The sequence below is a fragment of the Xiphias gladius genome, chromosome 18 (assembly GCF_016859285.1).
Source record: "Xiphias gladius isolate SHS-SW01 ecotype Sanya breed wild chromosome 18, ASM1685928v1, whole genome shotgun sequence".
Taxonomy (NCBI): Eukaryota; Metazoa; Chordata; class Actinopteri; order Istiophoriformes; family Xiphiidae; genus Xiphias; species Xiphias gladius.
Genome location: NC_053417.1, coordinates 30,147,927 through 30,175,564, shown reverse-complemented (window position 1 = coordinate 30,175,564; position 27,638 = coordinate 30,147,927). Strand labels below are relative to the sequence as shown.

At 43.6% G+C, this 27,638-nt stretch overlaps 1 protein-coding gene across 4 annotated transcripts in view; it reads right to left on the bottom strand.

Annotated features, from left to right (window-relative positions):
- Positions 1-26,825, bottom strand: part of ccdc120a (coiled-coil domain containing 120a) — a 45,399-nt gene extending 18,574 nt beyond the window's left edge. For 2 of the 4 annotated variants that reach the window (XM_040153255.1, XM_040153257.1), the window contains exon 1: positions 26,362-26,825. Coding sequence is in view for 1 of the 4 variants with exons in the window: in XM_040153256.1 (XP_040009190.1) it covers positions 7,263-7,280 (18 nt within the window). In the remaining 3 variants the exon portion in view is untranslated. Of the gene's footprint in view, positions 1-7,262; positions 7,438-26,361 lie in introns of those variants that run through there. The other 2 variants (XM_040153254.1, XM_040153256.1) reach the window with 1 other exon arrangement.
- Between the last annotated feature and the right edge of the window lie 813 nt (positions 26,826-27,638).

Genomic DNA, 27,638 nt, shown 5'->3' with positions numbered 1-27,638 from the left:
CTGCTCTTTGTACGCCCATAACTGAGTTATCCAGATCAGACAGAGGTCCAGAAGAGTCTGGACCTTTTGGTTCTTTGAAGCTGTTTGAAATTCATCTGGACCTGTTGTCATAGCAACAAGTCCTTAAACCCAAACCCGTAAAGGTACGGGCTTACCGACCGCTGGATCAGGACCGAGAGGTTTTAGACTGAACCCCAAACATGAACTCATGTTCAGGTACAGATGTTTCTTAGGTCTATATTGAAGAGTATCGATATAATTCTGATTTCAGATGAGAACATGCAGGTCATTGAGGAATCACTACAACCTCTCGATGTAATTTTCACAGTTTAATTACTTTTACTATGTGTAATAAAAACTACTCTCTAGTCAACATGTTGACGTTCAGACCCATGAGTACTCGGTAGCCAGTACTACATTATTACAGGAGTACTCAGTAATTACTACATTATTACAGTAGTACTCAGTAGTCATTACTGCATTATCACATGAGTACTCAGTGATCGTTACTACATTATTACAGGAGTACTCAGTGGTCGTTACTACATTATCACACGAGTACTCGGTAGTCACTACTACATTATTACAGGAGTACTCAGTCCTTACTACATTATTACACAAGTACTCGCTAGTCGTTACTACATTATTAATGAGTACTCAGTCCTTACTACATTATTACACAAGTACTCGCTAGTCGTTACTACATTATTAATGAGTACTCAGTCCTTACTACATTATTACACAAGTACTCGGTAGTCATTACTACATTATTACACGAGTACTCGGTAGTTGATACTACATTATTACAGGAGTACTCGGTCGTTACTACATTATTACACAAGTACTCGGTAGTCGTTACTACATTATTACAGGAGTACTCAGTCCTTACTACATTATCACATGAGTACTTGGTAGTCGTTACTACATTATTACAGTAGTACTCAGTCCTTACTACATTATTACAGTAGTACTCAGTAGTCATTACTACATTATCACATGAGTACTCGGTAGTCGTTACTACATTATTACACAAGTACTCGGTAGTCGTTACTACATTATCACATGAGAACTCGGTAGTCCTTACTACATTATTTCAGTAGTCATTACTGCATTATCACATGAGTACTCGGTAGTCGTTACTACATTATTACAGTAGTACTCAGTCCTTACTACAATATTACAGTAGTACTCAGTCCTTACTACATTATTACAGTAGTACTCAGTAGTCATTACTACATTATCACATGAGTACTCGGTAGTCGTTACTACATTATTACAGTAGTACTCAGTCCTTACTACAATATTACAGTAGTACTCAGTCCTTACTACATTATTACAGTAGTACTCAGTAGTCATTACTGCATTATCACATGAGTACTCGGTAGTCGTTACTACATTTCGACAGGCATTGCGGCTGCTGTGATCCCATCACAAGATGGTCTGTAGTTTTACTGAATGTCAGAGTGGACGGAAATGATTGAAACTGGGCAACAGTGATCTCTGACTAAACAACAATGTGGACCCGGGTTGTAAAGTGGGGGGACCCACAACACCTTCCGTACTTCCAAACCCCCTACTTCTGGTGCCCTTTCTTGGACCACACCCATCTTATAGCTCGACCTTCATCTTGATCTCGACTACACACCCGTAAAGTTTCATGACTGTATCAGGAATGGTTGTGACGCTATCGTGGGGACAACATCTGTCCACAGACAGAGACAGACACAGACAGTGAGACACAAACCTGCCAGAGTCCTCGAAAACGCCTCTGTGGTAGTTCCTGCTACAGTAGGAGTCTCCAGGACCACATTTTGCAATGAGGACACACGCACAAACAGACTCACACAACGACACACACAAACATAAATGTTTGTGCACCAAAAACGTGCACAAACCTTTGTGTTAGACAGCGCTCTCCACCATCGTCATCGAAACACCAAATGAGGGAATATCTTTAGGAAGACTGGAGTTCATCCTTCCAGTAGAGTCCAGAGACTGTTCTGGAGGCTCGGTGTGGCCCAACACCTGACTGAGACACTTTACGCTGGTTTTTCCTTTCAATTACATGAGATTTTGTCATTTGATCATCAAAACTGATGAAGTACTTAACTGTAGAGCTCACTCTTCTGTAGTTACAGCTGCTAACAAGAGATTTTATTGAGGTTTCATTTTCAAAGCAGGTTTCTGACTCAGTGTAAAGTGTCTGTACGTCCATCAGAGGGAAGCTCATTAAAACCCCTGTGGTCTGAACACACTCACTGCTGGTACCTGATGTTTAGCACTGATCAAAGTGTCAAACACGGTGGAGCTCAGGGAGGAACTAACGACACCAGTAACAACATGTACCTGCAGTCACATGATCAGCACTCAGCCAATCATGTGACTGGCGATCATGGTTTCAACTCTCCACTCTCTACCTTTATTTCAAAATGAGAGCACATGACAACTTGATCCAGGATTAAGAAATGTATCTTCAGACTGAGTTAAAAGAACCAAAGGATCTGAGAATTAACAGGATTATTTGAGCTTGATAACAGTGGGCTAGTCTGGATTAGTTAAACCATATCTGAAGAACAGGACCTGTATGGAGACTGCGGTGTTCATGTTACCGTCTGTTCGTTCCTGTTAGTTCACACTACACTGACATCAGTGTGTGAAAGTGACGGACGGTTGTTTTCTGATGGTAATGACTGATGTGTTACCGCTTCCTGTTGTTACACACACACACACACACACGGACACACACACAGTAAGACCAAATGTTCTCCTCCTCCCCTCTGTTATTTCTGCTCCTCACCACTTTCATCCTGCTCCTCCCCCTCCCTCTCTAACATTCCTGTGTCCTGAGTCGAGTTCAGACCTGCAGCTTCTGTCCTGTTTCTGTCTTCAGACCTTCACTGAGCAGCTCAGATATCATTCACTGATCAATAGATTGACACTATCAGTATCAGATCTGCTGGTCTGTCTGCATGCACATCTTAGACTTACACAGCCCTGTTTCATCTCATCTTTCTCTGTCTGCTGTCATCTGACATATTTGACACAGGAAGTTTGTCCCATTCGTTCACAGTCTGATCACGATAAACATAAATGCACATGTTCTGATTTCAGAGCCTCTCTGTTGTTTTTACGGCGACATTTGTTCATTGTATTGTAATCACATGTAGTGTCATTAATTCTGATTTTGTAACATGTCCCGGTCGTATCTGTTTTTGTTGTTTTGGTCAGAACACCATTATCTTGGACTTCCTGGTTAAAAAGGCTTCAGAACAGTTTCTCCTCTTTATATTTTTTACTTTTTTTGCGTGTCAACCTTTATTTTACACTGTTGTCTTTTATTGTTTCCTGAGTCGTGTTATTCCTCTGGAAGAAATGTGTTGTGGTGTGTTTTTTTTCTTCTCACTGGGATTTCTTTCAGAGTCGGAAGTGTAATGTATGTTTTTACAAATGTCCTATATACTGCATCTAATTTCCGTCTTAATTCTTTCCTCAGGTTAATACTTCTTTCTATTTTGCCTCTGGTTTGGATTCGATGATGTTCAGAGGCACCGGTGAGGTGGTGTAGTCATATGCTGATCCTTTTCTTTGTTTTTATTTATTGATGTGACCTTTGGTACTGGGAACGTTCTGTCTCCTGTACTACACTTGGATTATTTGTTGTCGATGATTTGTTGTTCTAAATGCTTTTTTCCATGTCACCAGGTGTGAAAGTTAAAAAACAGCCAAAAAAGAGCTGCACAAATAAAACGATGAACAGCAGCGATCGATGACAGGATTTTAGAAATACTGAGGTCATGAGGTCATGTTTACTGCCCAGGTGCTGCAGATGGTCAATAGCTGGCAATTATCTGCTACAAATCATCTCTTCTCTTACTTGAGATCAATATTTACTTCACAGCCTCCTGGATAAAGAAATAGAATAAAATTGACATTTAATGAGGGTTTGTCCAAAATTTACCAGCTGCCAACTGAACCCTGAACAGTTTTCATAATATTCAGTTACGACTATATTAATTTATCCCCCTACAGGATTGTCTAAATGATAAAAACCCTGAACATGTGTAATAAATGAATGTAAAAATATAAACTCTGCTTTATGTCATTAAAGCAAATGTCCAGGTAAATCACGACTTCTCTGCCTCCCACTGATTCAAACTTTACCTGCTTCCACAAGATTCAATGCTTTTCTCGTAATCACTTCACTGTAAAAATGATGTAATAACACAGCTGCACAATATGTTTGTCATTTTCCATTCAGACCAGAAACTGAATATGTTACACACACACACACACACACACAGGTATTTGACCTTGTGGACTACAGCCTGGACAAGGCAGGAAAGTTGCGCCTTTATTCCGTCTCGCTGCCCTGTATAAGAGGTACGAACACGGAATGGGGGGACGCATTGTCGCTCTGCCTTTAAGCCGGCAGTGGAGTTGGGTCACACAGCCGGATCGATCTGGCATGATGGGACAGACGCCGACACGGTTGTGATACACGTCACGCGTCTGACTGCAGAACGCCAGCGTACTGTCTGAAATCACGCACGGCGGCGGCATTATTCCAACTTTGCTTGGTTCAGTGTCAACGAGCAAAGCCGCAACAGTGAGGGGTCTTCTTAACAGCAATGTAGTGGGATCTCTGTGTAAAAGGGGCTTGTGTGTTCGGGGACGGTGTTATTCTCACCTCTCCTACCCCTAACATGACATAAACGTGATGTAAACGTGATGTAAACATGATGTAAACATGACGTAAACATGACGTGAACATGACAGACACATGCACAGACGAGTGCACGAGCCTCGTCAGATATAAACTTATCATTAAAACATGAGAGAGATGTTTAACACATCAAACATACTGAAGATTTTCATCATTAGTGTGTCATTTATATTACAGAGCAGTAGCGCACACACACACACACACACACACACACGCGCGGTGAAAGGCTGCAGTTGCAGACAAAGAGATGCAAATGCAGGATTTAAATATTCAACACACCGAAAGTTACTGAGTGTGTGAGTCCTTCCTCTGGGCAGAGAGAGGACACACACTCAGGCCAACACATGGATGCAGGAGCTAATCAGAGTCTACATACAGTAACACAAAGTAACACACCGTAACATACAGTAACACAAAGTAACACACACAGTAACACAAAGTAACACACCGTAACATACAGTAACACAAAGTAACACACACAGTAACACAAAGTAACACACTGTAACATACAGTAACACAAAGTAACACACACAGTAACACAAAGTAACACACCGTAACATACAGTAACACAAAGTAACACACACAGTAACACAAAGTAACACACCGTAACATACAGTAACACAAAGTAACACACACAGTAACACAAAGTAACACACCGTAACATACAGTAACACACACAGTAACACAAAGTAACACACACAGTAACACAAAGTAACACACCGTAACATACAGTAACACACCGTAACACACAGTAACACAAAGTAACACAAAGTAACACACACAGTAACACAAAGTAACACACCGTAACATACAGTAACACAAAGTAACACACACAGTAACACAAAGTAACACATCGTAACATACAGTAACACAAAGTAACACACACAGTAACACAAAGTAACACACCATAACATACAGTAACACAAAGTAACACACACAGTAACACAAAGTAACACACCATAACATACAGTAACACAAAGTAACCCACACAGTAACACAAAGTAACACACCATAACATACAGTAACACAAAGTATCAAAGTAATTAAAAGTGTGAAACCTCCACCTCTGCTGTAAAGATTTAACAAAATGAGGACACACGCAAAACGACTTACGTCAGCGAGAAGCTGAAAAAAGACATGAGTCCTTGCTTGTGACAGAAAGATCGAACTTTGAGTGTCTCCGCCACAGTTTGTCCCCACAGAGCACTGACAAGTTGACTTCTACACTGTCACATGTCCCAAACACCACAGATCTGTCGCCGGTCGCTAAAAAACTAATCATGATGTTTACGTAAAATAATTACCACGGGTCAATATACAGTCATCAGACTCCACATCTGAGCACCAGCCCGATTCGTATCCGTTGGCCGGTGGTCTGAGGTTGTCTGATGACGTGAACACTCAGAAGAACATCCGTGACAAGAAAGACGAGAACCTGTCATCTCTATCGTCCATCATATGATGGGAACACAGCGTTAATGGTTCTCTCCACCTCTGGATCCTCACATCATGTGTAGGAACCAGAGGAAGAACAAAAGTGACTGTGTCTAAGACAACCAGTGACCCCCTGAACACCTCAACCATCCCCCTCGGGAGTGCAGCAAAGACGTCAACACACACACACACACACACACACACACACACACTGTAAGACACACTGTAACACACTAACACTGTAACAAACTAACACTGTAAAACACTAACACTAGCACACAGTAAAAACCTAAAAAACGCATTATAGCAATCACAGTAACACAGTTACACACTAACACTGTAACACACAGTAACACACTAACAAACACACTAACATTGTAACACATTAATACTAACACACACTGTAACACACTAACACAGTAACACACTAACACTGTAACACACTAACACTGTAACACACAGTAACACACTAACACTGTAACACACAGTAACACACTAACACTGTAACACACTAACACTGTAACACACAGTAACACACTAACACTGTAACACACAGTAACACACTAACACTGTAACACACAGTAACACACTAACAAACGCACTGTAGCAGACGCGCCAACACTGTAACACAGTAATACACGCACACACACTGGAACACACAAATGTTTGTGGGGAAACTAAACGACCACTGCGGAGACGTCTCAGAAACACTGCAGGATACTTCGCAGATATTATGGGAATATTAAGGAAATATTTTTGAAATATTACAGGAACAATGTGGACACATTACAGGAATATCTGAAACATATCCTGAGAACAGAGCAGCTACCTAAGGAAACAGTTCTTCAACCAGAACCAGATCCGTGACCCGTTCTCACTGAGGAAACTTCGATGCGTATCTCTGACCATTTGTTGCAGCTGCTCATTATCCATCAGTTTGTCACTGTGACCTGCGAGTTTCAGGTCTGAAAACCACATTTCACAAAATCGGCCACAGACGTAAAACGACAAAGAACCAGACTGATGAGAAAATACATGGAATAAAAGAGCTTTCTGGTCCCGGGATTGGAGTCTGTGCCTGTAGCAGTTCGCTCCGTTTAGATACCTGGAGAGTCCGAACCATCCTGTCTGCGGCAGATCAGCAGCTGGTCCGAGCTTCGGGCTCCATTCGAACATCAGCGGTCCTCAGCCGGCTTAAATCCGGAATAAAAGCGGGTTCGCTCAGTAAAGTCGAGTTACACCAGCTGAAGCTCCTTCTTCGGCTCAGCTGGACGCGGGTTTAATCTTCTCTGAGTCTCGGTCTGCAGACGCAGAGTCACTGCTGAAGCTGCAGAGTCACACCAACTACTTCCGCCCCGCTGTTTCGAAATAAAATTGCACTAACAAAATAAAAGTCCCGCAGGAAGTTCGTTGATCTCTGTTTTGCTTAATCGGATTTAAAAAATCTTATTTTATACAGGAATCCGACCTGACGGGTGTGGCGGCGTTTTCATGGTCAGGCGAAAAATGATGCAAAGTGAAATTTGAAGTCGAGTTACTAGAATAAGGCCTTTTGATAAAGTCTGACAGGAAAAGGGAAAAGTGTGGGTTTTTGTGGGTAGCGCTGGAGTTAAGAGTTTCAAGAAAGAAGTGAATTTGTCGGTGACTAAGAGCTGCTGGCTGCAGACCCTGTCCACTAACAGCTACATTATCCGGTTTGTAACTGATGACTTTTCTCAGGGTAAAATGGCTTTAAAGACGAACTGAACTGTCAGCAGGATTACGCAAGAAAGTACTGAACCGATTTGCACCAAACCTGGTGGAGGGACGGGCAGTGGGCCGGTGAAGAAGCCGTTAAACTGTAGGGCAGATCCGGTCGAAGGGGTGGATCCAGGAATTTTTGATCACTTTCATTAACATTTTCCTCCAGATTTGGGCCTGGCGGAGGTATATGCTCTACTGAGAGCCATTGTGGTCCATTCATTCAATCATCTTTTGATACTGTATCATATAATTCCCACATTTTACTACTGCATTTTATATATTTACTTTTTCCAAATACATACAACAAAAACTAAAAGATCTCAGGTGGAGTCAGACTTTCTGACACCATGGACTCTGATTTCACACCAGACAGGATGTGGGATTTTACTTTGAAAAACTTCAGATCCTGTTACACTGATGCAACTTGATGAAGAATATCTCTCTTTTTCTCTTTCTGTCGGTCTCTCTGTCTCTGTCTGTCTCTCTCTCTCTCTCTGTCTGATTCGGTCTCTCTCTCTCTCTGTCTGTATCTCTCTCTCTCTGTCTCTGTCTGTCTGTCTCTCTCTCTCTCTCTCTGTCTCTGTGTGTCTCTCTCTCTGTGCAGCTGATGTTTTTGATGTGAACTGATTCAGGATTCTACTGATTCTAATGTGGATCTATTTAGACCTATTTACTGCTTTTATTCTCTTGACACTGTACATGGTTAAGACCAACTTTTATTTTGGTAACATCAGTTTAGTTGAGCTGCTTTCTGGATTCTCTTCACACTGACTGATGACCGGCTGACACCGGCGGAACAATAGCCCCCCCCCCCATTCACATTCAGACTCCTCCTGTATTTGTCTGTTTTCACATTCAGCAGCTCTGAGCGCCACACATCAGCAGGACACCAGCGGCAGGGAAGTTTGGGAGATAATCCCGTAGGGATCCGTTAAAACACAGATCTCGGTCTGCGGCGGTCCGACGCGTCCCTCAGGTCCCTGACACGCGTGTTAAATCCGTGGAGGAGAGTCCGACTCAACTGTTATTATTATATGCGACTCCAGGTCCAGAGGACATATGTAGAGGACGATCACGCACGGACAGACAGCTGGACGAAGAAGCACTGCAGGTTATTTTGGAACCATCGCTGTGCAGGTAATAAGTGACTCTCTGCACAGACGAGGCCGTAGGTCTGGTTCCAGACGTGGAGGGAAATGACAGTATTTTGTGTCCACGTTGTGGTGTAATGTTTAGCTGCGTTACTGAAGCTGCAGGACTCTGGAGGACGGCTGACGAATGTATGAGTCATGTGACTGGTACAAGAGGTTCACGCTCAGAGTTAGTCTGCGTGGTTAAACGGCTCCATGGGAACATTAACGCAGCGGTGGTCAGCACCGACCAATCAGAGCAGCTGCTGAGAGCTGGCTTTTAATTCAGGACGTGAGGGTAGTCATTAAACAGAGAAAGAGAGAGAGGTAAAGACAAGTTCCACTGCTGAGACTCTGACGGTTTGAACATGCGGAGAGAAAACTGAGCCGTGACCACGGTGAACTCTGTAATCACTCCTTGTTCCTCAAGATAAAAATAACAAAAACCACGAAGTTCTGGTCTGTTGTCAGTCTGAGGTCTGGACTCGGAGGACAGTGCCTTGCTCAAAGGCAGTGGTGGATGGAACAAATGGATCAAAAGACATAGACAAGTTCTGCATTTCATTAAATCCTCCCAGGGTTCCTCTGTGGCCGGCCCCAGCGTCAACGACATGGCAGTGCGGGGGTCTTCAGTTTTGTATCCAGGTCCCGTTATCTTTAACTTCTAAAACAGTTTAGAGAGGTTCAGACCAGAGCTCGCTTAGTTCCTCAGTTTTCTGCTCCACGAAACTATTAAAATGTGACCGAGACATTCTGGCGTAAAAATCCAAAGGTTTATTATAAGACTGAGGCCTGTTGAGGACCTGAACTTGATGAGTCAGAACCAGAACCTGTGTAACCAGGACTCTGTCGGACCAGGACTCTATTGCCCTGTTCTTACCTGGCATTAGCATGTGTCTCAGGTGATCACGAGTGGAAGGCTCTAAATCCAGGTGTGAATACACCCAAGGCATTTTGAGATCCTGTCACTCAGACCACATTCGGAGGGCGTCTGGCTCACATATGGCCACATTCGTTTAGCGGTGTGTGCAGTTGGCAGCTGTTTGACTTCATGTGTATCTGTCCAATTACTTTTGAACCCCTAAAATTTGGGCACTGTGTGTTTACATGGCTCTGTCTCCCACACACTTCTCTCTATATTGATGTAAACCTGGTCATTGAAGCTGACACTTGTCACTTTAATGTCGTGTCCATTATTTTATTTCAGAGTGATCGAGACTCTGACCCGGAAGAACAGAACCTGTGTAACCGTCCAAATGCTTCCGGTCTTCGCTGAGTGAACGGGCCCTGTCTGAACCGGAAACTGTGCGACCAAGACTCTGTCTGACCAGGGCTCTGATCTTGATCTCTTTCCCATGATGCTCTGTGTTCTGTTGTGTCTGCTGCTGAAGGGAGAGAATGGGAGTGGGTGAGAGACCCAGACACAGACAGAGACAGAGACAGAGAGAGAGAAAGAGGATGAGTCTTTTGTTTGTTTGACTTTTTCAGGATATTATAAAACTGAGTGCCTATGATTCTGTTTTTGAAACAGGATGTGTTTGCATAACGCTGGAATAATTCATTGTTTAATTAACTGATTAACGGAGAATGAACTGAGAAATATTTTAATAACTGATTCCTTGTTTCAGTCATCTTAAGTAAAAGAGTCAAATGTTATTATAGTATTTGACAAACTGTAGATACGAGATGTGATCGATCAGCTTCCTCTTTTCTGTTTCTTCATCTTAAACAAACTACACACTTGTTTATTTATAACATTTTAATTAATCCTTGCTGCCACTGAAGCCTTTTCCATCATGTTTGCCAAACTCATTCAGTCATTCACTTGTCTGAACATCTTAATCCTCCTCATTGCTCCAGTGATTTGGTTACATTTTCATCTGGACACACATGTTCACATGTTTGCCATCATCTGTTTACGTCTAACAAACATCTGAAACCGACTCTGCTCAGTTACAGTTATATATATATATATATATATATATACACACATACATATACATATACATATACATATTTACATATACATAAATACCAAAAATTTCTTTTAACCCCCCTCCCCATGGGGGGGTGGTGGTGTATCTTCCTCAAGCTCGGGTCCTCTACCGGACGCCTGGGAGTTTGAGGCTTCTGCGCAGTATCTTAGCTGTTCCTAGGACTGTGCTCTTCTGGACAGAGACCTCAGATGTTGTACCCGGAATCTGCTGGAGCCATTCTCCCAGTTTATGGGTCACAGCCCCCAGTGCTCCAATTACCACTGGCACCACTGTTGCCTTTACTCCCCACATCTTTTCTAGCTCTACATATATATACACATATATATATGTATATATGTGTATGTATATGTGTACATGTATTTGTGAATACATATATATGTGTGTGTGTGTATATATATACACGCATATATATATATATATGCTGTTCTGCATTGGCCTGAACCCCCTTTGCCAGATCATCTCAAAGAGTGGCTACAGGTACCAGTTCCTAAGTGGAACAACCATCAGTCACCTCCTGTCCATGAATGACATCAAGCTGTATGCCAGGAATGAGTGAGACATCGACTCACTGATCCACCTCACCAGGATTTACAGCAAAGACATTGGAATGTCATACGGACTAGATAAATGTGGTCGGATGGTATCAAAGAGACGGAAGATGAGCAGAACGGACATGAACCAGAAATCAGCATTGTTGAGGACAGCTACAAATGGGATCCAGCAGGCAAATGGGAACCTTGAAGAGGCCGCAAGGACGTCAGCCACAGCCAAATACCTACACAGAGTAAGGCAGGTCCTGAAAGGTCGGCTGAATGGGAAGAACAAGATAAGGGTCATCGACACGTAAGCCCTGCCAGTCATCAGATACCCCGCTGGTATAATAAGCTGGCCAAAGAAGGAGATAGAGGCCACTGATATCAAGACAAAAAAGCTCCTCACAATGGATGGAGGGTTTCACCCCAAGTCCAGCACCCTGAGACTGTAGACTAAGCAGAACGAGGGAGGCCGAGGACTGGTGAACATCAGAGCCACTGTCCAGGACGAAACATCCTCCAACATCCAGGCTGTTGGAGGAGGAACAATCATGGAGGGACAAGCCCCTACACGGCATGTACCACCGACAGATAGAAGAATTGGCTGATATCAAGAAATCCTACCAGTGGCTGGAACAGGCTGGACTGAAGGACAGCACAGAAGCACTAATCCTGGCAGCACAAGAAAAGGCACTCAGTACAAGATCAATAGAGGCGGGGATCTACCACACCAGACAGGACCCCAGGTGCAGGCTGTGCAAAGATGCTCCTGAGACAGTTCAGCACATAGTAGCAGGGTGTAAGATGCAGACAGGAACAGCGTACATGGAACGCCATAACCAAGTGGCTGGAATAATGTACAGGAACATCTGCACTGAGTATGGGTTGGAGGTCCCAAGGTCACAATGGAAGACACCTCCTAAGGTGGTTGAGAATGACCAAGCCGAGATCCTGTGGGACTTCCAGATCCAGACTGACAAACTGGTGATGGCTAACCAACCGGACATCGTGTTGATCGACAAACAACAGAAGAAGGCAGTAGTGATGGACGTAGCGATCCCAAGCGACAGCAACATCAAGAAGGAGGAACACGAGAAGATCGAAGAATACCAAGGGCTGAAAGAGGAGCTAGGAAAGATGTGGGGAGTAAAGGCAACAGTGGTGCCAGTGGTAATTGGAGCACTGGGGGCTGTGACCCATAAACTGGGAGAATGGCTCCAGCAGATTCCGGGTACAACATCTGAGGTCTCTGTCCAGAAGAGCGCAGTCCTAGGAACAGCTAAGATACTGCGCAGAACCCTCAAACTCCCAGGCCTCTGGTAGACGACCTGAGCTTGAGGAAGACACACCGCCATGGGAGGGGGGTGAGAGGGGGATTTTTTTTTTAATGTATATACACACACATATATCTATATATATATATATATACACACATATACACACACACATATATACATACACACACACACACACACACACACACACACACACACACACACACATACATACATACAACAAAACCAATTAACAAACAAAAAAACTACAGAAAACAAGACAGCAACCAAAAAGAAACAACCACAAAAACAAAAGAAAAAAGAAAATTGACATATTGACATCCCTAGACATGTTGACCAACTCTTACAGACTGTTCAATGAGTAGTTCATATTGTCTGCCAGGCAGGATACAGAGATCAATACTTCCAGATTATCAGTTGCGTCCATGCCGATATTGTATTCAAATACCGATGTCCGGATACCACAGATGTTCAGTCAATTAGCTCCAAAGTCCAACTGTAGATACCATCAAATTAGACATAGTCGAGGATTTCCAACGGCGTAAATCATTCTATAGCCAGTAACCATGGCCAGACAAAACCACAAACTCCCGTTTTTTGATGATTTGATATAATGTGGTAATATTCTTAATAGACAGAAAGTGGGGGATTTGCTCAAATGTGTTCCTAAAACTTTATTCAAAAAAAGATAGTCTCTTCCCACATAGGTTCTGCTTTTTCACAAACCTATCTCCAGCACGTTGCATTGTCCCTTGGTTTTAGTTTCGCCAGTTTCCAATAGTCCAGTGGGTTCTATTGATTATTTTCTAAAGTATTAGCGCTTCATGTGAGCAAGTATGCCAAGAGGCTATAAGGTCATCTGGGATGCCTTGGCCAGTATCCTTTTCCCAACAGCTTTTTAACCTCTACATAGGAGGGGTATGGTAAGTCCTGCTCGATCTTAATCCAAGAAGCAACCTTATCTTGAGGAAGATTCGTTTTGGTACGTTGGGATAGTGAAAATGCTCAATGATACCAGTCAATGCAGAATAGGGAGAGACCACCTTTCTCGCTTGCTGCATATAATTAAAGGTCTTTTCCCTGACCACAGGACGTTTTCCACCGTTGCATTGAATCTTGTCAGTAATAATTGTGGAAGGACAAGGGAAAGCATGTATAAAATATAATTTAGTTTTGGGGCTATCACCATTTTTACTAGATTCAGTCTTCCTAACAGAGATATGTTCATCTTGCCCCAATTTTGGAGCAAGGTCTGAATAATTTGAAGGATGGGTAAGATATTAGTTTCCATAACTGTCTTTAGGCCACGTGTTAATCTAATCCACCTAAACTGCCAGCCTGAACCTTAGATAGTGGCATAGCCTCTGATTTTCCCAGTTGATTGTATAACCTGACACTTTGGAAGAAGAGTTGATGACAGAGTGGATTTCTGGTACTGCAATGTCAGGGTTTCTAGCCACCAGTAATAAATCATCAGTATATAGGAGGAGTTTGTGCTCTACCTGACCAGTATTAACTTCAGTTATATATACATTATTCCACAAGGTCATAACTAGAGGTTCCAGGAAAAGTGCAAAGAGGTGACAGAGATGAGCCCTGGCGGGTTCTGCCGCTTCATTTAAGGGAGAGGAAATTATCCCGTTTGTGAAAACAGTGGCTTGTAGTTCTGCGTATATTAATTTAACCCATTTTTAACCTTTATTTGTACAAGGTAGTTTCACAGAGAGGCAACCTCTGTTTTACAGAAACGTCCTGATCACATTCACCCAGTTCCACTCATTCACACCTGGAAGCTGCCCAGCACCAAACCCAGATCTCCCTAATGTAAAGAATAGAAATGATAGCTCTACTTTGTCAACCGCCTTCTCTGCATCTAAAGAGATGGTGACCACAGGACCAGGAGAAGACATGTGGGAGTCTAAGAATGTTAGCAGATGAGTTTCTTCACTTCATAAACCCAACCTGATGAAATCAGCTTTTTCATCAGCATAAATCAGAGATATTGGTTGGTAATTACCATACGGTTGGGGATCTTTTATCCTGTCTTATGGAGAAGGGTGACAACAGCTGATCTCATACTTTCAGGGAGTCTACTCCGCTGCGAGGCATCTTGGTAGAAAACTAGGAGTCTTGGAGAAAGCTCTTCTTGGAATTTCCTATAAAAATCGACCATAAACCCGTGATTCCCTGGCGTCGTACCTATTGTAAGACTACAATTTGCTTGTCTCACTTTATCAAGAGAAATATTCCCTTCCCACTAATCCCCTCTGGGCTTCTGGTAAAAATGGTCGTAATTCCTAAACGATTAATGTGATATTTTTGTTAATCCCCTTGAATTAAAGCTGGAAATCAACACTTCATTTACATCTTGATTCGTTCGTTTCAAATCCATTGCGGTGGTGAACAGAGGTAAAATTATGAAAAATGTGTCACTGTCCAAATCCTTATGTATCTAACTGTATGTGACCACACACACACGCGCGTCACAATCAGCTGTTTGCACCTCCACCTGCTCCACCTGCTCCACCTGTAGAGCAGCTGTTATCATACACACATCATCAGTCCATCACACGTTTGGTGAAATATCAGTGGTGACTTCTCAGTCACTGATCAGTGAATCTACTGATCATGTTTTAATTATAGTAACACAACTTTATTCGCATCTCACGTAGAGACAAACTGAGAAAACCAGTTCAATGTGGAGCTTTCACACGACATCTCATTTGTGTCTCCTGACCAGGAAAATATATGTATTTTTAAATGTTTCAAACTGAATTATTCAGATTTTCAGGGATTTACAGACAGACATAGACTTTCAGTTTAGTAAACAGACTGTATTACAGTTTTAATTCTTACATTTGTCTGCTGTATTTGTGTCTGTAAACATTGAACTATATTTCTACAACCGTGAACTGTTCTCTAATATTTTCCTGATGATCACTAAAGTAGATGTCTATTATGTGTCTGTGTCATTTTTTCTTGTATTTTAGGTTCCTGGATCCTTTTTACTTTGTTAAAATGACAAATGAGAATTCAGAGCTGCTGAACAAAGACAAACGTGAATGTAGAGAATCTGATTCTGAACCCGGACTCCAGGGGGCTTCAGAAAGATTTTTTTTTAAAAAGAAACACAAAACAAAACCAGTGGTTTACTTTCTGGCATCAATGCGGAAACTTTATCAGGGGCTTTACAACAGAGGATCCAACGAATAGATGAGACAGAGAAATTAAACGATGCCTCCTGTGAAAAAGGAAGAATCATAAAATAGATCAAACAAAAGTAATTAATCCAAATAAAGTGTGTAAATGCACCTTATTTATCAGAGAGATGAGCAGCCACTTAGAGAGGGAACAGAGCAGATCACGGTCTTCGCTGTTCGTTCCGTTCTAATGAGTGAGAACATCAACGATGATCGTGTCTGACTGTGGAGGCTGAATTCAAATCTTCTCGGGATAAATGTCATTTGCTTTATATGAAACGTGAAGTGAGCTCTGTCATCTGGTGGTTTCACAAACAAGCTAAGATGAGAACTGTTCTTTGTGGAACTTCTTCTGTCTGGAACATCAGACACAAAGTCGACTATTTATTTTACTGTATTTTATTTTTTATTTATTTTATTCACGGTGCTTTCATTGGCTGGATCCGTATTAATGATGGTATTAATCACTCTGTAACATTGTTTTGAAAGGTGCTACATAAGTTGATTATTATTTTTAAAATATTATCTTTAACAAACAAAAATGAAAATCGCATCAATGTAATTTTCAGTTTTTTGCTGTTCTGGAACTTTTATTGTTTTTTCTTTTTGTTTCTATTTATTTCCACTGTTTAGTTTTGTGTTTTCATTCTAAGTTTCTACTGCTCATCTTTCCATTTGCCAAGTTATTCAGTCTCTTCTTGCGTTACTGATCCTGTGTGTCGGTTTTGTTCCTGCGAGGAGCCCAGAGAGGCCGGTTGGGGTCCAAATTAAGAATAAAGGAGAACCTGAACAAAGATTTTATCGGTTTGATCTCATCTCTCAGGTTACGTTTCATCACGTCACCCTCTGCTGTGGAAAACATGAAGGCTGGTCTGGAGTGTGTGAGAGGACACACAGGAGCCAAAAGCCAAAAAGTCCGAAAATCTCCTTTCCCAAGCACTTTTCCTCGACCTGGATGGAAAACATCATGAGGTCAAGGAGAGATGTGAAGGAGAATCCATGAGGACTTAGGAAAAGACGACCGCGACCGCACTTACACTGGACTTCTTCTTTTAAACCAACTTTATTTCTAACAGATGGAAGATAAATAAAGTGACACACAATTCAAGTAAGGTTTCCCGTCCAAAACAGAACCACACCTCCCAAGAAAGATGTTTTCAATGTAGTGAAACAACATTCACTTTAACAGTGAATTTTCTTATGATGAGGATATTGTTAACTAGAAATTCAACAACACAAATATGTTTACACCACGGGTCAATAAAGCAAATTGAAATGAAAGAAATAAAAGGGAGAGAGGGAGCGGGATGAGAGGATGAAGGAATGAAACCAGATTCAAAGAGTGTGTGTGTTTGTGAGGGGGAATATTAGATCGGATACATTCAGATTTTCATCTTTTAAACTGTCTGCACACACGGTACTTGTGTACTCGTGAGGACCCTGTTGATACACTCTCTGTCCCCCGAACAAGTTCCTGACTAACTTTAAAACCAGGTCTGACCCTTCAAACAGAATTAGACAACACGATAAAACGCGTCCTGATAAACTTGAAGTCGCCCCGTCCTCACTGCAAACTTCTGTTATTTACACTTCCATTACAACCACAGGTTAAAGTGGGATTTGGTAGGTAGGGGAACCTTAAGAACCCTAGCGGAGCAGCTGGGGGAGGGGGGCCTTGATTTCATGGGCCTACGTCGGCCAGCGCAGAACATGCGTGCAACACGCTTTCATGCACACACACGCACACAATGACACGCACATACAAAACTACTGACCAGATTTATTAACTTATCAAACGACGGTGCCGTAATGCCACCTGGGATCGGTCCGGTCCGCTTTAAGCCCTGATTACATCCCTTCCTTCCTCTGAAGTCTTTACCGCACTTGATTCCTGTAGGGATGCATCATTTGGCAGAGTTGATCTTGCTGCTGCCGAGATGCGGAGGGGTTGGCCAGGATGAGTGTTACGTGTATGAAATTCACCTTGTTAAGCCAGAACAGCCCAAAATATGACGTGGGTAACATCGTTTCATCCATACAATGGCTTGTTGTGGTGTGATGAGGTTGATCCAACCTTGCAAAGTGAAGTGACGTGGTTCCTTAAAGAAAACCAACACTGTTTTGATGATTTTTTTTCTGGTGAATTTGTGACTTTAATCTCGACATTCTGAGTTTTTCTGTTGAATATTGCCGCCCTCCCCAGGCTCCATTTCAAACATTGTTTTACCTACACTGGCTCCAACCTGTCGTCCTCCATCCACCAAAATGATGCAGCATTGTTTGGAAAAACAACTCAACGTGTTGCATTGACCAGTCACATAAGTGGACGATGAGACCGAAGACGTCCACAGGAAGAAGAATCTTGTTCAGCGTGAACCTGCCGTTTACCTACAAACTGTGAACACGAAGGAGAAACTCATCGACGCCGTGATGACCTTTCCCCATCGTCGTGCAGTCACGCGGCGGAAGTTCTGGTTTGTATTTTCTGCTCGTGTTTGTGCTAGCACCACCGCTAACCAAAACCTCATGGAGACTGAAAACTGGCCCTGCACAGTCGCCCCGAACACACGGACCTCCGCTAGAGTAAACGTCCTTTGTGATTTACTGCACCGGGTTTCCGCGGTGTGAACGTGGCCTGAGGGTTCAGGTGCTGTTACGCAAACAGTCTGCACTTGTCTACTTCTCCTGCTGAAATGTGCGACTGAGCTGCTGTTTGATCTAGTGACAACAATGTCCTACAGCTGGAGCAGGTCCTCACAAGGACACTAGAACAACACACACACACACACACGCGCACGCACACACGCATCCAAGAGCAGTTGTGTGTATCAGTATGTGTTTGGCTCAAAGGCACAGAGGCAGAAGCTTCATCAATAGTTGATGTGTTTTGTCTCTGAAGAATCTCTGTGTGTGTGTGTGTGTGTGTGTGTGTGTGTGTGTGTGGAGGATGAATGTAGGTCAGGCAGCAGATTCTCCGCATGGCAACAATGTAGAAAATCCCAACTCGGAATACTGGCATCAGATTGGCTGAGAGCTCCAGCCAGACAGCCAATAACCTTTCAACCCCCAGGGCGCCCTGTGTCTGTGTGCGTGTGCGTTACAGTAGAGTCTCTCACACACTGAAACGCGGTGTGGCGTTCAGGTGACGTCGCAGTGACATCACAGTTTTAGCAGGTGAGCGGGCAGAGTCGCGGACGGATCCCGACTGGCTCTAGAAGTTCACTGCAACTCGTCCAATCAGAGAGCTTCAGGGCCTGTTGCCGTGCAGCTGACGGAAGAGTCAGAGGGGGATTTCTGTCAAAGAAACCGACACGTTTGGATCCAATCCGGATCAGATCGCCGGCTGTTCATCTGATCGTCACGTACCTGTGATGTCACGGCTCTGGACTGAGGCGTCTCCATAGCAACGGCTGCCGAGGCTCATGGGTGCCGTAGTGTTTAGAGCCACTCCGCGGAGCAGACAGAACTGAGACCGAAACATCTGCTTTATCGGGAGGGAGGGCGAAACACCTCTGACGGATAACAGAACGTGAACCTATGAAATAATCCAGCCTGGGATTTACTGTTTCATTTGATTTTACCAGTGAAACGCTAACTGGTTCCTGTTGGTTCTTACATGTAGGCTCAGTGGAAGAGAACAAGACTGTGGAACAACAGGGAGGAGAAATAAAGGACACTGAGTAGTTTTGTAAATACTGGGCACCTACAGTTAAAAGCACCGGTGTCCAACACCGTGGTTCATCCACTGACAGTTTACATGTCAGTGATGTTACATTAAGGCTCATTCATGAATATTTTATTTTTTCTCTCACGTTTTTTGTAAGAACTGATCTATGATTGAAACATAAGACATCTCTACACCTGATTCAGGAAGTGTTCACAAACCTATGACTTGTTCTTACCTTTTGTCATTGCTTGGTATTTCAGTTTGTCAGAAATGCTTGTTTTACTCCATGAAAACTAACCCGACATTGAGAAAATCACTGGGGTGTTTTTGTACCGGACGAGCAAGATGAAAAAAGCCGTTTTCCAACATCAGCTGTGTTTTATTTCTTGTTTCCCGACCCTGAACTCACCACAGAGCAGAAGTCTCAGCATCCAATGGGATCGCAGCAGCCGCGGCGCCCGTCAAGGTGTTGACGTTCCAACCCATGAGTACTCGGTAGTCGTTACTACATTATCACACGAGTACTCGGTAGTCGTTACTACATTATCACACGAGTCGTTACTACATTATCACACGAGTACTCGGTAGTCGTTACTACATTGTCACACGAGTCTTTACTACATTATCACACGAGTACTCGGTAGTCAGTACTACAGTATTACCTGAGTACTCAGTAGTTATTACTGAATTATTACCTTAGTACTCGGTAGTCGTTACTACATTATTACACAAGTACTCAGTCGTTACTACATTATCACACGAGTACTCAGTCCTTACTACATTATCACACGAGTACTCGGTAGTCAGTACTACATTATTACCTGAATACTCAGTCGTTACTACATTATCACACGAGTACTCAGTAGTACTCGGTAGTCCTTACTACATTATCACACGAGTACTTGGTAGTCCTTACTACATTATTACACGAGTACTTGGTAGTCCTTACTACATTATTACACGAGTACTCGGTAGTCCTTACTACATTATTACACGAGTACTCGGTAGGTGTTACTGCATTATTACACGAGTACTTGGTAGTCCTTACTACATTATTACAGGAGTACTCAGTCCTTACTACATTATTACACGAGTACTCGGTAGTCGTTACTACATTATCACACGAGTACTCGGTAGTCGTTACTACATTATTACAGAAGTACTCAGTCCTTACTACATTATCACACGAGTACTCGGTAGTCCTTACTACATTATCACATGAGTACTCGGTAGTCGTTACTACATTATCACACGAGTACTTGGTAGTCCTTACTACATTATTACAGGAGTACTCAGTAGTCATTACTACATTATCACAGGAGTACTCGGTAGTCATTACTACATTATTACAGTAGTACTCGGTAGTCCTTACTACATTATTACAGTAGTACTCAGTAGTCATTACTACATTATCACATGAGTACTCGGTAGTCGTTACTACATTATTACACGAGTACTCGGTAGTCGTTACTGCATTATCACACGAGTACTCGGTAGTCGTTACTACATTATTACAGAAGTACTCAGTCCTTACTACATTATCACATGAGTACTCGGTAGTCGTTACTACATTTCGACAGGCATTGCGGCTGCTGTGATCCCATCACAAGATGGTCTGTAGTTTTACTGAATGTCAGAGTGGACGGAAATGATTGAAACTGGGCAACAGTGATCTCTGACTAAACAACAATGTGGACCCGGGTTGTAAAGTGGGGGGACCCACAACACCTTCCGTACTTCCAAACCCCCTACTTCTGGTGCCCTTTCTTGGACCACACCCATCTTATAGCTCGACCTTCATCTTGATCTCGACTACACACCCGTAAAGTTTCATGACTGTATCAGGAATGGTTGTGACGCTATCGTGGGGACAACATCTGTCCACAGACAGAGACAGACACAGACAGTGAGACACAAACCTGCCAGAGTCCTCGAAAACGCCTCTGTGGTAGTTCCTGCTACAGTAGGAGTCTCCAGGACCACATTTTGCCACAATGATATATGGATTTCACAAGGTGAAAACGATACCAGCCTGGCTATTGCAGCTGATAACAAGAACCCGGGGTTTTTGTAGTTTCAGGTCTAGGATCATTCTGGCAACAAGAAAACATCCAACGACAGTTCTTATTTTGCTCATACATACAAGTTAAGATGAAATCTGATGAATGAGGCATGTTGTCTATGAAAACATGAACCAGACTGTCACTGCAGGAACCCTGACCCTGATTTTTATACTGACAATATTGTCACTGAGCAGTTGAGCAGGGGGTCGGGGGCTGGAACAACTGGAATAAAGCTTAGGGGTCTACTGTTTTATCTTCCCTCTTGCCTCTAACTGCATTTAGTTTTGTTCATTTCAGTAATTTGCTGCTTTTTTAATCACGTGCTTTCCTAACAGCCTGGTAGCAAACATCCATGTCCTGCTCCTGGTGCACGGCCCAGAGGCCGGATAGCACTGGATTACACCAACAATAGTAAACAAAATAATTAAAATCAACGTCACCTCAGCAGGCTGCTTACATGATAACACATGAGAAGAATAAACCAATTATATAATAATTTACTATCACTTCATATCTTATCTGGGGTTGTTCTGCATCACAAGGACTTTTACTTGGATACTCTCATTTTGCACATAAAACTGCACTTTTACTCCTGTAAAACGCAAGATGAAGCACTGGGGTATTACTACTTTTACTGAAGTAAATAGTCTGAGTATTACTCAAAGTACTTAGATCAACAGGTTTGGGAAGAAGCTTGGCATGAGGAGGGTGAGGAGGGGATCAGACTCAGACTGACCCTTATCAGCTCTTAAGACGACGACAGCTTCAGTTAATGTGAGAAAATCCTCACAGATTAAATTCATCTTCTTAAACGCGTTCAGTGAGTTTCGACACCCGGCGGACGAATGAAGACATCCACAGTCACAGAGAACCTGAACGCATCACACTGGGCCTCGGCCAGAAACTCATACAGTTACCCAAGTACTCGTACTTCACTAGAGTGTGTCGTTTTCATTGCTCTGCGTGTATCTAGCAGCTGCAGATATTTAGATATTAAGACTTAACAGTAGAGTCCAAAATCAGGAAAACACAGTGGCCCAAAAACGTCTGCCCCCCCCCCCGGTCAAAGTTTATGGTACCGTGAATAGAAGATGAACTGATTTCCAAAAAGGCACAAAGTTAAAGATGGAACATTTCTTTAATATGTGAAGCAAAATTGTTTTATTTCCACCTTTTAGTTTTTCAAAATAACAAAAAAACAAAAGTTTGGGCCCCCTGCACGGTCAGTTCTTAGTAACACCCCCTTTGACAAGTACCACAGCTTGTAAACGCTTCCTGTAGCAGCTGAGAGTCTTTCGGTTCTTCTTTGGGGGATTTTCACCCATTCTTCCTGCAAAAGGCTTCTAGTTCTGAGATTCTTGGGCTGTCTTGCCTGCACTGCTCTTTTGAGGTCTATCTTTAGGTGTTTGATGAGGTTTAGGTCGAGGGACTGCGAGGACCATGGAAAAACCTTCAGCTTGCACCTCTTGAGGTAGTCCATTGTGGAATTTGAGGTGTGTTTTGGATCATTATCCTGTTGTAGAAGCCATCCTCTTCATTTTCAGCTTTTTTACAGATGTTGTGATGTGTGCTCCCAGAATTTGCTGGTATTTAATTGAATTCATTCTTCCCTCAACCAGTGAAATGTGCCACTGGCTGCAACACAAGCCCAAAGCATGATAATTCCACATCCGTGATTAACAGTTGGAGAGTTATTCTTGTAATGAAATTCTGCCCCCTTTTTTTCTCCAAACATACCTTTGCTCATTGGGACCAAAAAGTTCTATTTTAACTTCATCAGCCCACAGACTTGTTTCCAAATGCATCAGGCTTGTTGAGATGTTCCTTTGAAAACTCTTGATGCTGAATTTTGTGCTGAGGATGCAGGAAAGGTTTTTTTTCTTCTGATGACTCTTCCATGAAGGTCATATTTGTGCAGGTGTCGCTGCATAATAGAACAGCGCACCACCGCTCCAGAGTCTCCTAAATCTTCCTGAAGCTCTTTTGCAGTCAAACGGGGGTTGTGATTTGCCTTTCTAGCAATCCTACAAGCAGTTCTCTCTCCACCATTCCTGTTCACTGCCATCTTTCAATTACATTACAAACTGAAGAACCAGCTATCTGAAAAAAGCTTTGCCATCTTCTTATGGCCTTTTCTTGCTTTGTGGGCATCATTTTTTTTAATTTTCAGAGTGCTAGGCAGCTGCTAAGAGAAGCCCCTGGCTGCTGATGGATGGGACAGGGTTTGAGGAGTGAGAGTATTTATACATTTTTATCATCTGGCCTTTCCTAACAATGACTGTGAATAAGCCACAGCCCTAACAAGCTAATTAAGGTCTGAGACCCTGATAAAAGTTATCTGAGAGCTCAAATCAATTGGGGTGCCCAAACTTTTGTACGGTGCTCATTTCCTTTTTTCACTCTAACCTTGTACGAAACAAAAATAATACATTAATCGTGCTTAAAATGTTGAAAAGAATGTTTCACCTTTAACATTATGCCTTTTGGAGATCAGTTAATCTTCTGCTTAACTATTCACAGTAACATAAACTTTGATTAGGGGGCCCAAAGTTTTTCATGCCGCTGTGTATTTATTTACAGTATTCTGATATTCTACATGTGTTTAAATATTTATACACAGAGGTCCTGTCTTTACTTGACATTTTACACTGAGCTCTTTGTGTTGAAACATCTGTGTCTCACACACTGTGAATGTCCGTCAGGTGGAGCTTACCTGGGTCACCTTAGATCCCAAACTAGCATCAGAGTCTGAGTGTTGTTTGGTTTTGTTTAACAGTTCGGGATCACTGACGTATTTCTTGTTCGTGTTCAGGAAACGGAAAGCGCGAGTGTTTTTGTTTTCCTTCTTCTGCAGGATGAAGTGAAGCAGAAATTCAGCGGAGACAAAAAACTGCTGCAGCCGAAATATTAATTATGAAGCAGCAGAGTCATCTGACGTCTGCCTGCTCTCCGATTGGTCGATTCCTCTCCTTCTCGACAGACAGACAGAAACCGATTCTGTTGTTTTTCACACTGCAAATCACGAATCGGGATACTGAATCTGTGCCCGCGCCGCCATCTGAGAGTTCGTCCTTCTCTTTGGGAACAGCAGCTGACAAAACGTCCATTTGATGAACAGTCAAATCACATGATCTTCCTCTGCTGAGGTCAAGAAATGCAACTGGAAACGACTTTGGTTGTTGATGAGAAAAAAAATCTGACAAAAGAAGCATCTTTTAAGGAAGAGCAGAGAAGAGAGCTGAGAGCGTTAGCCACGGTTTAGCAGATAGTTTGATTAATTGTTTATTTCTTAAGCAAAAATGACCAAATTTTGATGTTTCATCATTTCTAATGTCCCCGATTCTCCGTTCTGTTCAACCTGAGCATCCCTGGCATTTGGACAAATTAAGACACCTGAAGACGAAAGCTTGGAGAAAAGGTCACAGGCAATTTTAACTACTTTCTGATGTTTCATTGATCAAACAATCAGTTAATCCAGAAAAATAACTGAAGCTTTGATAATGAAAACAACATCCGCTGCATAGCTTTTTGTAATTGGAGAGTAAACTAATTTACAAACTTAGTATCAGAAGTCGCTCTGTGGATTCCCTCAATCTAAGAGCTGTAACTTGATCAAGCCTGGATTTATAAATGGAACAGAGAGAACTTTGCTTGAGTTCAACCATTTCTGAGGGATCTGCTCTGCCTTTTGTGTCCTTATTGTAAATCCGGCCTTTTCGGGACAAGTCACACCCTGAACACGGTCCCACAAAGTGCTGCAGCCGAACCAGACTCACACTGGTTCCCTGTGCTGAAACATGTCGATCACTTGAGCGATACCTGGGAAACTGTTGGAGCAGCGGTGGCACAGCTCAGCTCCACAGAAACATTCAAACAAGCCTGGAGCTGGTTTTGTCCGGTACGTGGAGTCTGACTGCGTCTACGGGGCAACGTCTTCTCTGCTCACTGGAAACACTCCGTGGCTCGACGTGCGCGTCCGGTCCTTCGCCTTCACCGCTGACCCCCGATCTGCTTGAGTCCCCAATGACCTGGTCTCATGTCTGAAATTTGTCCCCGAACGAGCCGTTGAGGCGCGCGCGCACGCACACGCACACACACACACACACCGCAGGCACGTGGCGCTGGGTGGAGACACAGCCACAATAACAACAAAGCTGATCAACAGAAACGGCCTCACGTCCTCATTAAACTTCCGTCACGTCGGGAAAGACATTTTCTGGAACTGTTGGATCCCGATCAACGGGGACCAAACCCGCCAAACTGCAGTCAAGCCTCACCTGCTGCCTGCCGCCCTACAACCCGCATTTCAGGGCAGAGGAACCGCCAGAGGAACAACACAGCAGCTTTATTCAAAATTGAATTCATCCGTGTGTTGGTTGTGAGCCGAATTGAACAGAAGCTTATTTCAGGTGAACGCAACTGCTCACTCGTCTTGTTTTCTCTGTGCCCCGCTGCCGACGAGCCAAGCAACCTTAAAACGACCAACTTTTAAATGGAGTCTGGTCCTGCGGTTCCCTCCACGCCGGAGGCACCAGTGTGACCTGTTAGCTGGTGATGGAGGGTGCACATGTCCTACCTGGATCACCTGCGGGCCCCTCTCCGCCGACTCTTCACCTGCGGCTCCCCCGTAACCTCGTGTAGAGTCCAGTCCAGAGGCCAGATCCCGCAGAGGCAGACCCGCAGACCCGCCGCAGCGTCAGCCGATTGTCTCTCGCTGCGGCTCGCGCTCCACACCAGGTGTGATCGATGAGCTGACTGAGTGATTGACTGATCGATCGACCGACCGAGGACGCCGATTGTCGCCTCTTGCAGCCGCCCCGGGATCAACCGCTGATCAGCGCGGCTGCACACGCCGATAGATCATCGCGGATCGATGATCTGATCCGATGATGGATCATTCATCATCTCCATCTTCCTCCTCCTCGTCGACACAGCTTCCTGCCCGTGTTCAGACGCTGAATGGAGCTCCATCGGCACCACGAGGCGCGCTCGCAACACCACACGGCGGGCACGCGCACGTTCACGCTGTCGCCTTTGCGGGCACAGACTCCGCATGGAGGCAGCTTCAGGTTGTCCCTTGATCTGAGGACCGATCGAACGGATCGATAATCACACTGACAGACGCTGAATGTGTCGGAGGGAGCGGGGGGTCCGGATCGGATTCTGGTCCCAGTCCTCTTCCGGTTCCCTCAGACCAGTGGGTCCCAGAGGGTCTTTGGTTTCTCAGCAGCTGAACGCGACGTTGATCCAGAGGTTTCGTGAAGAATCGAGTTTCCAATAATCAAAGAATAAAAGTCGAATCGGTTTGTTGGTGGAGATGATTCCGGTCGAATCAAAAGCCACGTGACTCAGAGGTGAGGCAGCGATTCATTAAAGCAAAGAACATCTGGATAAAGTCAGGAACAGCAGCATCGCACGGAGAACAAGTAGAAACCGAGCGTGGTCGCTCATGTCCTCATGAGGACCAGCCAAAGGCTGAAAGCAGAGGCAGAGACGACGGTGTGAACGGAGGGAGAAGATCCAACAGAGTCCAACTGGTCCACAGACCAACGACCTGGGCCCGGTCCACGCAGAGCTTTAAAAACAAACAGAAGAATCTGAAAATCTGTTCTAGAGACAGACCGGTCCCAGTGAGGAGCCGCATCATGTCTTCAACCTGCAGCTGCAGACGAGCCAGGTAAGACCCACCGATTCTGGTTCCGAAATCTTTCACAGACTGGAAGAAGCTGGTCCCGACAACCGAGCGGACTTGTTGATGTTCTAATATTTTATATTTCACCTTGAAGTTCAGGTCTGGCTTCAGTCTGAATTCAGAGATTCACTTTGGTCCAGGAGAAGAACTGAGACCAGATT